The 13,791-nt window shown below is 34.4% G+C and overlaps 1 protein-coding gene and 1 long non-coding RNA gene across 3 annotated transcripts in view; one reads left to right on the forward strand and one right to left on the reverse strand.

Annotated features, from left to right (window-relative positions):
• The window catches only part of SCFD1 (sec1 family domain containing 1), a 49,334-nt gene extending 36,153 nt beyond the window's left edge, over positions 1 to 13,181 (forward strand). Inside the window, exons 21-25 of the mRNA XM_062619391.1 lie at positions 4,236 to 4,288; positions 6,799 to 6,832; positions 8,046 to 8,111; positions 11,907 to 11,975; positions 12,971 to 13,181. Coding sequence (XP_062475375.1) covers positions 4,236 to 4,288; positions 6,799 to 6,832; positions 8,046 to 8,111; positions 11,907 to 11,975; positions 12,971 to 12,994 — 246 coding nt within the window. The 3' untranslated portion in view covers positions 12,995 to 13,181. The remainder of the gene's footprint in view (positions 1 to 4,235; positions 4,289 to 6,798; positions 6,833 to 8,045; positions 8,112 to 11,906; positions 11,976 to 12,970) is intronic.
• Positions 8,779 to 13,014, reverse strand: LOC134164032 (uncharacterized). Of its 2 annotated transcripts, XR_009964970.1 has the most exons (3): positions 12,896 to 13,014; positions 9,481 to 9,660; positions 8,779 to 9,245 (listed from the first exon to the last, which is right to left on the reverse strand). It is a non-coding gene; the product is annotated as an uncharacterized LOC134164032 (long non-coding RNA). The 2 variants fall into 2 exon arrangements; XR_009964971.1 differs by having other exon boundaries at positions 8,779 to 9,660.
• Positions 13,182 to 13,791: the final 610 nt, after the last annotated feature.

Genomic DNA, 13,791 nt, shown 5'->3' on the forward strand with positions numbered 1-13,791 from the left:
AGGTATGTCAAAGACAGTTCTATTTCGCACATCTTTAAAGCTTTGCTATTTAGAGGAAAACATTTCAGGCTTTATGTTTTGCAGGCAGAGTTAGTTTTGTGTCAGAAAAGTCCTCTTTTCCCCTTATTTCTGTGAAATTTACTCAGACTTACATAAGTTACAAACTTTTGAAACACTTAAGTGTTAGCTATGTGATCAAGACATTTACTAGAATTTATAGCTAAAAATAAATATTTTTATACAGGATAGTCAAAGCAGTTTGGATTTTCTTTCTATTTATTTTGTTCCTTTAGAACTCTTATATACAACTGTCCTGTGCACAAAATTGTTCTGAAAAAGTCACCTGTTAAAAGTCATTTAGAAAGCTTTGATATGTTTTTCACATCTCAGTCTTCCTGGTTTAGTGACATCAGCATTAGATAGATACAAAAGTAATATCTCACACTAGCTAATAGATTTAAACCATTCCTCTTAGTCCACTTTCACCTTCAGTTATTAAGTATATGTAAAGAGATAAATATGAAAATTATCAACATGCAGGTAATCCTGTCTTTTCTTAAACTGTGCTTCACAGATAATAAATCTTAGATTTTTATCAGAAAATTTGCTTTCTTTTAATGAACCAAGAAATTGACACTGTTTTCAGTGGCAGCAAGATGTTGTCCTTATTTGCAAGACTTGGAAAAGATGTACAAGTCTAATTTTATATGATCAACCAGTAGAGGTCACTCAGAACACTTAATACAGAAAGCTGAAATTACAGATAACTTACAAGTAGCTGAAAAATAACGCAAAATCAACACTAGCTTCCTCAGGCTACAAATTTAACACTTGTTTTGGAAAAGTTTACAAGTCATATGGGTTGTTTGTTGCTTTTTTTTTTTTTTTTTGCTCTCCTGCTATTGTCATGTACAAACCAACCATGACCACTTTGATAATTTGGAGAAAATGGTCTTCTCACTTGAAAAAGTAGAGATTGAGCCAGTCTGTCAGACAGCAGCTTCATGTTGCACTGCCATGTCTGAGATTGAAATTCATGTTCCAAAACAGGGAGTCGTACTTTTCAATTTATAAGAGAACAGGCAAGCCCTAAAGAATGGTTCTCCTAACCTCCAGGAAAACTGACAGCAACTTTTTTGAGTAAGTTTCTGCTAACAGAAGCAAACCAGACAGTCATTATGGAGTATGTTCAGATTTGCCGTGCTATCAACAGAAGTGAAATTGTATCTGGAAAAGGTCAATGTGTAGAAATAATACACTGCTTTAGCCTTTGTTCATCTTCTGATGTTTGAGGTCCTTTTCTGTTGCCCACAATAAACAACTATTGCTTTGCAAGCAAAATACAAAGATAGGAGAAAAAAAGCTTAACATTTTACTTTTTTTTTTCTTTTTTACAACACAGAAAATTCTCCTCTATAGTTCACTGGATCTTACTGACCACAGTGGTCAGTGTGTGAAACCTATGTACAGATAAAAGTTGCAAAGCAAAATTAGAATAGATTATTGAGAAGTCAAAGAATTATTATGGTGAATGTAAATAGTTTTTCTAAATATAAAATGCAACAAACTATATTAAATGTGCAACTTGAACCATAAACATTCACAAATATCATCAGTTGAAATATTAAACCTATTCAGAATTATATGCTCTGTAGGGTTGTCTGTCAGTCACTTTGTGTGTTAGCTGTCCCTGCTGCTTCTTTTCTCTCACAAGGACTGCTACCACAAAATGAGTCTACACCTGTGTTGTCTGAGTTTTTCAGAAGCAGGAACAGATAGAACAGTTCTCATGAGCAATAATACCATCCTGTAATTTTGTTTTAATTTGTCTAAATTGTTTAACTGTAGTTACACTTCTTGAAATGGTTAAAAACATTCATGGATGATCTTAAAGCAATCTGTATACTTGGAGGCAGGGGAAGGGAGGTGTTAGTGGTAACATCCATTGCTTGAAGCAGGCTTTTAAGCAATTGCTTTGGGGACTATATTTTCATAAAGGAATGTTCTGTACATAAATCTAATAACAAGGTTGCTTTGTTTTGGTACCGCTAGAGAGTGATTAAAACCTTGAATCTTCCTAGCACAGAAACAATCGTATTGTCAAGTATACATAAATTTTAAACCATGGATAGGGCATTGACCACCACTTGGTACGGAATTATGGAGGTTCTTCTAAGTATCTTACACAAGACAGTTTGACTCTTGAGAAAGGACAGTTTTTGATTATAAAAGATTTAATATTTTGGGAATTTGCTATAAAAGGGGTTTAGCCTCCATCAGTACAGTATACGCATTTTTATTGACTTTAAGAGGTAGATAAATCTTATTTGTGATATGTAAGAATGGAACTGTATTTTGGTTAATATCATCCTTTTCAATGACTATGGTATCTTTTAGTCTTAGGGTACTTCCTACATGACTGACTACTTTTCATGTATTACAATGAAAAAGTCTAGAAGAGGGGGATTTCCTTAATCGAAACTAGTCATGTCAACTTCTGCAGAAAAACAGATGCAGGCTGAAAGTAAAGGATAGTTCCGTGGGTCTTTTACCATTTTAATTTGAAATCTTAAAAATTAAGTTTATCTTTTCAACAGCATGAATTTTATTCTTGAATTGCTTGGGGAAATCACAAATTCAGTTGTAAGGAAACTGCTATACAGTTGTTTTTATTGGCACACCAACTACTTCTTAAATCAAATAAAATCTAGTAGGGTTTTTTTCCCTGCATCCGCAGAAATTATTTCAGCAGGAATGGTGTATTTAAACAATGACACAAAAGCCCAAAACTAGCTTATCACATTTCTATTACTTTACCATTTTTAGTGTGTCTACTTACACAAGCCCACAATGGAAAAACAGAGCAGTAATATATTCAGGAGGAAATGTTTATAATACTGTGGGTTTTTTTAAAACTCTGATTTTAGTGCTGGCATTAATTTGAATTCATTTTGACAAGCAGGGAAGCTGCAACTCTTTATCTAAGTGAGTTGAAGGTTCCTCAAAAACCTCTCAATTTTAGTCTAGCAATATTTGTCCACTCCCAGCCATCTCATTGCTTCAGAGTTGCTATGCCGACTTTATGTACAAGAATGCCAAAATCATGAATGCTGGCAGACTTTACAAATGCAGTTAACATTACCGCTGCAGCATACAAAAGTATTTTACAGAGATTCAGTGTGTAATTAGATGTAAACTTTATTAAAAGCCAAACTTGAGGATAAGAGACTTATTTTATGTGATTATGTACATGTCCTTAATAGCAAATAGATTTATTTTCCATATGTATAAATACCACATGTAAACTGTTTTGTAGTATTAAAGATAGTTATGCTTTATATAGCTCTAATAAGTTCCCCAGAGAGTCTGTTTACTAATCAAGGAGAATAATTTCTGCTCTATAGAATCATTAAAACACAAGAGATTGTGCATGTAAGCACCCAGATGAAATCAACTGCAGTCCTGTATGCAGTTTATCCACAAACTGAACTTCAGAGTACCTGTATGAAAATGTAGTATAGAAACAGAAGAAAGCCAAGTAGTTGTCAAAAGCAGTTACTAAGAAGTTTTGTTTTTCATCCATAATAACTGGCAAAAATCCTGCTTGTTGCCAATAAAAATATTGGAAGTGCCTCAGCGTTTCGTGTAAAGAAGAATTTTTTTTTGTGTAGTTTAGATAGACTTTTCAAATTCTTGTGGAACTCGTTTTTCTTCAGGAGCTTAATTTTAGTTTAATAGTAGTCATAAATCATGAAATGAAAAGGGTAACTTGAGTAACAGTAGCAGGTTTTGGTCTGCCTTGTATTTAGCATTCATTGCCATAGAAGTGTTTTGTTTTAGAAGATTAAATCAATAGCAGATCTCTGTAACCTGGAAAATTTTAGCATTTATAACCATGTGATGTGCCTCTAAAGCTGGTAACACCTAAATTTTAGTTTCTGCATGCTGCCTTTATGTTGGGATTTATTATGAAACTAATGCATTTTTTGGAAAGTATGTAACAGTCAATTTTAGATGGACCAGAAACAAAAAGCTTAATAGCACGCTTTATATCTCTCTCACTGTTGTTTATGCTGCACTGTGAATATTAGTGGACATGACAATTAATTTTTTAATGATGTGACTGCTAAATGGAAAATGACATTGGCTTGAATGGTGCTCAGTGTAATAGGTAGAAGCAGAAATTCATAAGCCAAAATTTCAATCTTTTGAGAGAAAAATGTACTTTTTGATAGGAAACAGATGACTACCGGTATTTCGACCCCAAGATGCTGCGAGGCAGTGACAGGTGAGTTTATTATGAGTTTTGCTTCTTTCCTTGTACCCTGTGAAAAGGGTAATTTAAGAAATGCGGTTTTATTTTCCTTGCTGACTACACGTAATTAATGTTAATCATTAATTCTAAGTCAAGACAGTTGGTGTTGAAGCAGTTCACAACAGGAACTTGGCGCAACCAGATAAATTGTTATAACACTGCGGAGAAAAAAAATACATTGTTCCAGTGACTGACCATGCTCCTGACATGTACATCGGTTCAGTCACAGCAATGTGTGCTAAAATTTAGCAGTAGTAGGTGTTAGAATTCTTTATAGTTGTACTACTCTTTGAAATTTTGTGGGTTTCACTGTTAAATTAAAAAGTCATCAGATAGAAAAATTTTGATGCACTGTTACTTTTTAAACAGATACAAATTTTATTTGAATATATTATTTTAGTATAATAATAATTTATTAATTACTTTGAAAAAAATCATTAAAAATCGACTTCAGTTGCCCTTGGATAGGCATGTGCACGTTTTCCATTCATGTGCCTATGAAGAGAGGGTTGGATATCATTTATTTTGCCAATAAAAGAGAAGAGAGATTAAACTAGAAGTTTGTAGATTTATACATTTTGCTTTATATCTTTGACCAATAATTGTGGCTGATTATGTAATCTCTAGTACCCTAGAAACAAAAGATACTTTGCTTTAACATACCTTCTAAAATTAATTTTCATCGAAGTGCTGGAAAAAATAATCAGCTTGTTTAATAGCAGGGCCTTATTACAGGATGAATATGGATAAAGTATGTCCAGATTTTGTTGTAGTTATTTGCATTAAAATCAGTCCCTGCTTCCTCTGGTCTTGAAACACAAAAAGTCTATTTCTGAAAGCATAACTAGTAAGGGGAAACAAATGTGTCTTATTGGAAAGTATTATTACAGACTATATAATTTTAAAGATAAGCAGATCTCAGGTGCATCACAGAAGAAAAGTGTCAGTATTTTTAGGAAATTTTGTGCAAATTTTATTAAAGCTGAAGTTGGTTTTCTCATGTAAATATGCATTTTTACCTACTCCATGTAGTTCTTATGTCGCTTTAAACAATGTAAAATTACAGCAGTTCATAAATGTACCATTCATCATAGTGAAAAACCTTCTAATTTCTAGTTTGGGGGTTGTAGAGAAACTCAAGTTACATTCCTTAAATCATATTTGAGCATGACAGCAAAACTCTTGCATAGGTATATAGGGGTTTGTCTAATTCTCTCTTCAAATATTTATGTGGATGATAAAAAAACATAGGTTAGCTGGCTTGACGGAATGTTACTAGTTTAAAATACTATTTTTTCTAGCCTACTGTTTTAATACTGGTATTTCTACCCATTATTTTTTAAATAGAGTAGGAACTGTACCACTGTAATTCAGTCTTAGCAAAACAGTATCTTTATATCCTGTGTGTGTAAAGCCTATGTCAAGTATAAACAGCCCTTGCTCCCAGAAAGGAAAGGATGGCACAAAGCACATGTGAATTTATCATACCGTATTAAACAACGAGGGAAGTGGGGTAACAGTTCTGCTTATGGGGAGTCTGTAGTATTCATGACAGATCAAAACAACATATTAGAGATAACGATTCCCTCTTAAAAAAAAAAAAAAAACTTTTTCTGATACACTGAAGTCTGCTTTGAGGCAATTACTGTTTCTCACTCAAAGTAAACTTCTTGAAATAAGGGAAAAAATGTAAGCTGAAGGGAAAAAATGCACTGTGTTTAATCCGTGTTAGAACATAGCATGATATTTGACTACCTGCAGCTGCAGGCAAGTACAGGACAGGAAGGTGGTGGCAATGTGTGAGCAACGGTCAGGAGAGCAGACTGACCCTTCAGAGCTTTCTCTTTGCCTTTTCCCTTCCTCCTGAAGGTGCAAGGTGATGCAGGAAAAAAGGTTTCTCCCCCTTGCCTTGCTACTTGCGTGTGTCTAAGACTGCATTCAGATGGAGAGGAAGAGCCTATACCACCCAAACTATAACTTACCTCTTCCTCCTTAAATCTTTTTATTCCTACTGTTGTTGTGACACCAGAACACATACCTGCAACAGTAAGTATATAACGCAGGCACAGCAAATTAACTGGCCTCACCTAGTTAAGATTCCAGTAGGCAGGATTTGTAAGTGTCAGGAACTGTGCTAACACTGCTGAAATTTTTTATTCATTATATTTGCTCCTAGCTAGCAGCACTAGAGTTGGAGTTTTTAAGGTCTGAAGTGTTGTCATAAAGCTTATGATTCAAGCAGCAACCTTAAAACTGATGCAGTAGAACTCCTGTTTATCCATGTGTTCAGCCCTGTAGAATGAATGATTTTTCATAACATACTTGGAGAATGAATGTAGAAGGTCAGTTATTGTCCTGTTTTACATCTATGCCTAATATTATATTGTACTTCAGAAATATGTTTACATGATACTTATTTTGCATATTTATAGTAATGTCTTAACAAAATATAAAGTGCAGTTTGTTTGTATTTCTTTTTATAGCTCAGTTCCAAGAAACAAAAATCCATTCCAGGAGGTAAGTCACATAAAAATTATTTTTCAATGTTCATGTGTAAAATATAATAAAATTCTCAAGTGCCAGTAATTTTTGATGATCAAAATAAAAAATAAAAATAAAATTAAAAAAAACACAAGAGGTCTTGTTTGCAAAACCCACTTGGACTAATTTTATCTAGTATTGACTATAATTAGCTGTTACTCTGAAGAAGTGTTTTTATCTTCAAAGGACTATGTCAGCATTAACTAATACTCAAGAAAAGAAACAAATCTAGAAAACTCTTCTGGAGGTAATCACAGGGATTCATTAATATTATAATTGGGTACTCAGCAGTTCAAATCCCCCCACTTAAATACCAGATCTTTACAATGCTCTTCAGATTTAATCCTTTGTCCAGCCTTAAACAGTAGTGTTGACTACTGCTTTAAGTGTTTTAAAGAGTCTCTGCAATTAAAGGAAAAAAGCACAACAACAGCAAATCTTGTCATTTTATATAAATGCCAGTAACTTTCAGTATTTTTCAACATAATTATTTGCAACTAGTAAACATCTCACTTATCTGATCTTACTGCCAAGTTTCATAAGCAAAATCTTACCTTGGCAATATACAAATGTCTCAGATTTCTCCTAATTATCCTGAACAAAAGAAATACCGTGTGGTATCATACATACTGGCTAACAGATAATCATAGCAAAAACATCAATAGTAACAAAATCTCTATAAAATTCATATACTGTAATCAAACAGTTTTGGATAGTGAATGTTAACAAAAATGATACAATTATTAAAACTCCTTTTTCTGTTCATTGATTGTTCCCTTTTAAACACAGCCCAGAAGATACTGATGGCCTTTACCTGTAATATTGTAGATTATTACCAGTAGTAACAGGGGGGAATAAGAAAACAGTGTATTTCTATACAGTGGAAGTATTTTATTTGCGTCTCAAATTATTCTTGCTCATCCATGGAAATATTTCCACTGTTCCTATGGACACCGGAGACAGCTCCACACAAAAAAAGTAACATGTTGGAACTGCATAGGCTTCAAATATTTCTTAGTAGAAGATAGTGACATGCTAAAAGCTCTCAACCTGCTATTCTGCATCCTCCTAAAACTGCAGTGTTATTAGGATTATTTTTATGGTATCTATTATGATTTGGTATGTATCTTACTACTGAAATGTTAAGAATTTGAATGCAAACTCTGATAATGTGTGTGTTGCCTTTTAGGCGATAGTGTTTGTAGTCGGAGGAGGCAACTATATTGAATACCAAAATCTTATTGACTACATAAAGGTATGTGCACTTTTGTTGTTTATAACTTGCTGATAGAAACCAGTTTTAGCAGGTTTTCTGTAACATTTAGTATTTAGAAGATTGAGTCTATGAATGTAGCCTTAACATCCCTAATATATACAGAGCCTGGGAAAAAAGCATAGAAGAAATCAGTAGAAAAATGTGGATCTTTAATTCAGATCAACAAAGAGTTACTGTTTCTGGTGTTTTTGCTCATGTTGCACTTTTGAATTGAGAACTGCATTCTGCTTTATTTTGTCTTCATATGCACTAATGTGGTTGAAAACTGATGTAGCTAACTGAAGTAACAGATGTAGCTGTTTGAATTAACCTGTCTTCCGTACTGATGCATCAGATGCTGTCAGTTTGGCTGTTCATATTGTGTGAGAGTCCTGTTACTAGTTTTCATTTGCTGTTGTTAAATAAAGCAGCTATAGCGTATCATAGCCTTGAAAGTAAGGAACTGCACAGAATTCTCTGGTTTCTTAAATCTTGCAAACAAGATACAACAGTGCTTTTTCATATGTAATTTAGCAGTATGAAGTCAGTTCAAAACAAAGTCTACAGATAACAGTATCTTATTTTACAATACTTACTTGAACATAATGTCTGTTGTTTCTGAGGACAGCATAATGCAAATACAATGCTATCTGTCAAAGCAGAGATCAGAGTGGCATCAATATCTAAGCATTTATTATTTATCCCCCTTTCAGAATTTTTGCTAATGAGTTAATGGAACTGCATTCTTCATATGCTGCATCACTTGATTCTGCAGAATTCTTAAGAGGTGGTATATGCAAAAGGAAAAAAACACATAATTGTAATGCCAATATAACAGACTTAATGTCTCCGGTTCCAGCAGGCCAGCCTAACAACCTAGTCAGTGGATGGACAAAAGTAACTACATCATTACAGTTCTTGGGGTGTGGAGGTGGAATTCAAGCACTTCCCAGGATTAAAAAAATATATATAATTAAATAAATATGGGGCATTAGTCACTGAAACCCACTTCTTCCACAAAACAAGCACAGGAGACTTTTGTGTCCAGGTAAATCTTGAAGAACTTGGAGGTCAGAATGTGTACCACGTTGTTTCACCCCATCTAACAGGCAGCTGTTTTGGAACAGAGCTGGTCTGGATAGGAAAAAGGAATGAAGAAGAATGTAAGTTAAAGAAATAATCTAGGCTCAGCTTAGCACTTACCACTCTTATTGATAACTAATTATAGCATTCAGTGAGGAACTTCATACAAAGAGGCAGGAAGCTGAAGTTTCTGAGGAACAAGAGGGCAAACAGGAGGTTATTTGGTAAACAAATGGAGAGGACAGAAGGAACTAAAAAGTACAGGAATTGTAATGTTAGATCTTACAGAGCCAGAAGCTGGATGTGGTTTTTCTTCTTCTGGAACCCATGGACAGTGGTTTCTTCATCATCTGTTGTCACAGCTGAAGAGTTCGTTATGTTTCTCCAACTAGAGTGCGTACTTGGTCAGTGAGAGATGACCCAGGGGGAAAGAATCCCACACCTTGATTCCACTGAGCCGCTTGCTCTTGAGAAAAAAAAAAACAGGAAAGTTACCAAAGCCCCCACGCCCCAGAGACTTGTCTGCCTCTCCCAGGTGATTCTTACAGGCTTATCCAGTAACAGTTGAGTTTTCTGTGGGGTACACTTCCAGCATCTGTTGTTTCAACAGATGTAGCTTACTAATTATTCTAATATTCAATCAGTCTTCCTCCTGAATAAAAAGGAAAAATCAGAAGGTATCTTGACAGGTATCCGGGTGCAAGAACAGAGCTTTTTTCTTTTCTTGCAAGCAGATACCACAACGATTTTATTCACTGCTTTATTTTTCTAAACACTATCTGTTTTGCCAGTTTGCCTCTGAAAGCACAGAGAAGAGATTTTAAAGCTTTCTAAAACAGGAAGCAACGTTCATTCAGCTTTGACATTGTTTGTTTTTTTTTTTTGTAGGAGAATTAAGAGAAACCCTCAAATCCAATTATTTGCAGTTCTGTGCTGTAACAGACTATTGCACATTATCAGAAAGCAAATATTTATGTCAGCAAGACAGGTCATGCCTTAAAGATATTAGCCAAGTTCGGATTAACATGCTGAAAATGCGTCATCAAAATTGAAAGCCACAGGGACCCTCAGGGAGAGGCCAGGATACGGTTTTGTACAGGAGAATTTAGCATGTCCTTTAATGTCCGTTTGTATGTGGTTGGAAGGGTACTGCTTGATAATCTGTTCCAATCTGTGCTAAATGTTATATCACAAGAAGTTTAAATCCAGCAGAGATTCTTGGTCATGAAAAAATGCTGGACTGAAGAGCATTGAGCTGGGTTTTGGGGTTTCTTTTAGGTGTTGAGGACTTTTGACTTGGCTCCAATAGTTATTTGGAGATTGAGCTCTTTGTTTGAATGGACTAAAAAATTAAATAAAAGCATACACATTTTAAAATTTCACTTTTAGAAGAATATATACAACAGACTGGAATGTATTTTAGAGCTGTCTGGAAGACAAAACGGTCCCATTTCACAGAATCATTAGGGCATGAAGGGACCTCTGAAGACCGTAGCCCAACCCCTCTGCCAAGGTGGGGCCACACAGAGCAGGTTACACAGGAACACATCCAGGTGGGTTTTGAATGTCTCCAAAGAGGGAGACTCCACGACCCCCCCTGAGCAGCCTGTTCCAGTGCTCTGCTTGTTTGTATACTTTAATTCTTTTCTTGGTACTAAGCAGAAACAAATACTATTCAGTCATACTACTGAAAGTGGAATCTTTCAAAATACCAGTTTAGATCAAAACCAGACCTATTCAGGCATCAAGATTAAGAAAAAGCTGGCTTGAAATGTGGGAAGACACAAGCTCAAGATCCTGCTCCGAGACGACAATAGCTTATTACAACAAAAGACTTAATAAAGTTGAGGACTTGAACCAGGATTACCATCTCCCCAGTTAGTGTGTGACTGTTCAAATCTGCTTCTGGTACTCTCTGCTGAAGCAGCACAGTTCGTAACATATGCGAAAGCAAAGACTTATTTTCCCATTTTACTCTTTATTAACTAATTTTTACCTAAATATGGGAAAATGCAAAATAATTTAACAGTGAAACGGGTTTCTTAAGCCTATGCTTGAACTTTGAGGAACCATGGTATTACTAGCCCAACACTGGAAATAAACTTGGTCTGAAACTGTGTATTACTTAAAGTAATTTTCATTTCCAAAATGCTAACCTAGCCTTTTGGTAACTTTACTATCAAGTCAGTGCTGTTAAACTGCACACTAGGTTAATTATGTATCCAGTTGAAATCAACACAACACTTTGTTTCAGAATTCATTTACCAAAAAAATGTGCTGATTTTATCATCATCATCATATGGAAATCAATTACAGATTGAAGTTTTCAGGTTCTAATACAACAAAATCAGTAAATATGTCATTATTACTGTTAGCACAGTGCTAAGTTATTGTAGGGGTTGGGATTGTTCAGGTAGGGATGTTAGCTTCCCCAGGCCATTCATAGATACATCAAAGAACTTGGCATTCTAGTGAGTTTAAATGTGTGAAATGCCCCATTTTTCCGACTTTCTTTCTGCCTCTAGTTGCTCATCTTCCACTTTAAATACAGAGTTGTTTTCCTCTGGTGGAGCAACTGTTCATTTTCCGGCCAAAAAGTGTAAGACTTCAACATCATCAAGATGGGGCTTGGGAATTTTTTTGGTATGCCATTAGTTTGTCACTTCTGCTACTCTGTTAAACACTTGATTTCTTTGTCTTGTCTTTTTTTAGGGTAAACAAGGCAAACACATCCTGTATGGCTGCAGTGAACTTTTTAATGCTACACAGTTTATAAAACAGGTAGGTACCTTTGATAACTTCTGTAATATTTATTGCCTCCATAACTATGCATTGACCTATTTGCTTTTAGATTTCTCCATGGATTTTAAATAAATAAATAAATAAATGTATGTATATAAAACCCACACAAACTAATTTGGGAAAGATTACATGTTCTTGTTATCTGTTTTCATTTGATTGAAATGGTGGTTTAGAGTCATTATTTTCAGTTAACTTTTGAAGGCCTGTATTGTCAATGTGAGTTCAAGGTAATGCAGGTAAACAAGTTCATAATAATTACCTTTATGTAAAAATTAATAATAAAAAAAAATAACCCCATTCTTGATATTTTCACAAATAGTGTGTCTTTACAGGCTGTTCTAGAGACTTTTACAACTCAAAAACTGCTGTTTAACTGTGGTGTTTAAACCTTCATCCCAAATTTGGTTATTTATAAATACTGACCTAGTGGACATTGATGTTGTCCATACCTATACTAAAAAATCATTCTTCTGTTTAAAAACATTATAATCAGCATTATGTCTCTATGCCTTATTCCAATACAAATGCAAAATAAAAATTGTGCACTGTGGTCAGCAAATAGCATCCCTTCAGTAGCTGTCAGCACCTATGATTTTCCTACTAAGATGAGAATAAATTGTTAATCAAAATTACATGTTAAAAACTAAATTAATTATTGTTGCACTTGAAGGAGAAATATGGTACTTATCAGCTTATAACTCTTCAGTCAGCTTAATTAACTAGCTTTTTTGTTGACTTCACTATGTGTACTGTACCTTTACTTCGCAGATTTATTAAAATCTTAGTATCTGAAGCTTAGATCCTTTCCTGTGAGGGTATGCATTAAATATTCTATTACCAGCATACTTTTGGCTGTAAGAGGCAAATAAAAATAAAGCTCATAGGATAGAAGTACTTACTCTGTGAACTGGATATTGGTTTGACTGAAAGAATAAGATTAGCAGCCTAATGGTTTTCTGTCTCTTCATGTTTAGCTGTCCCAACTTGGCCAGAAATAAGACTGAAACACCATTACCAGGATGTCAAAGTGACAACGGAGAATTATTACAACATTCAGATATCTTCATAACTATAATTTTGTCATTATATTAAAACAACCCCATTTCATTAATATAACTTTTAAAAAATATCTGTAATTAATATGGTGAATATCAACATTTACGAAATAAACCTTAAAACCTGCTATGTTTTTGGTGGGGGTTGGTTTCACATTATTACATTCTAAATGCAGTGTGAGCTATGGTGTATGACAGAACTGGCTGAAAAGCACAACGTTTTCAAGTTTTTATCTATAGTTTCTGTTACAGTAAACAAAGTAAAAGCTTGAAGAAAAGGTCAAGTCTGTCTTTAGGAAATGTTTTACTTCTTGAAAGCCAGACTGTCTTTCTTTAACAGAATTGAAAAGGACAAAACCGCCTTTTAGGATCACAGACAAACAGCCTTAGTGCAAGAGAATTACTACAAGTTCTTACCCTTTTATTTTACCAAAGCCATTATACTTGTACTTAGATTTGTGCAGTCGTTTCTTGATGGTCCAAAGATATACTTGACGTACAAGTTTCTGATAGATTAAAATTTAGCTTTTATGGTTAAGAGAAAATCACTTGCCTACAAAATCAGTTTCAACTGTAAAACTTTACAGTTTTACATTTTTAACCATTTTCTTCTGCACTTTTTATTGTAACTACTGTTATACTCACACAACAGCTCATAACTTTATTACAAGCACATATTTAAAATAGTTTTTAACAACTGCATGAAGTAGGAGCAGTTAAATAGTTTGAAAAAATCTCAC

The sequence above is a fragment of the Pezoporus occidentalis genome, unplaced genomic scaffold (assembly GCF_034315485.1).
Source record: "Pezoporus occidentalis ecotype Australia unplaced genomic scaffold, CSIRO_AGI_Poc_V1 ctg21, whole genome shotgun sequence".
NCBI lineage: Eukaryota > Metazoa > Chordata > Aves > Psittaciformes > Psittacidae > Pezoporus > Pezoporus occidentalis.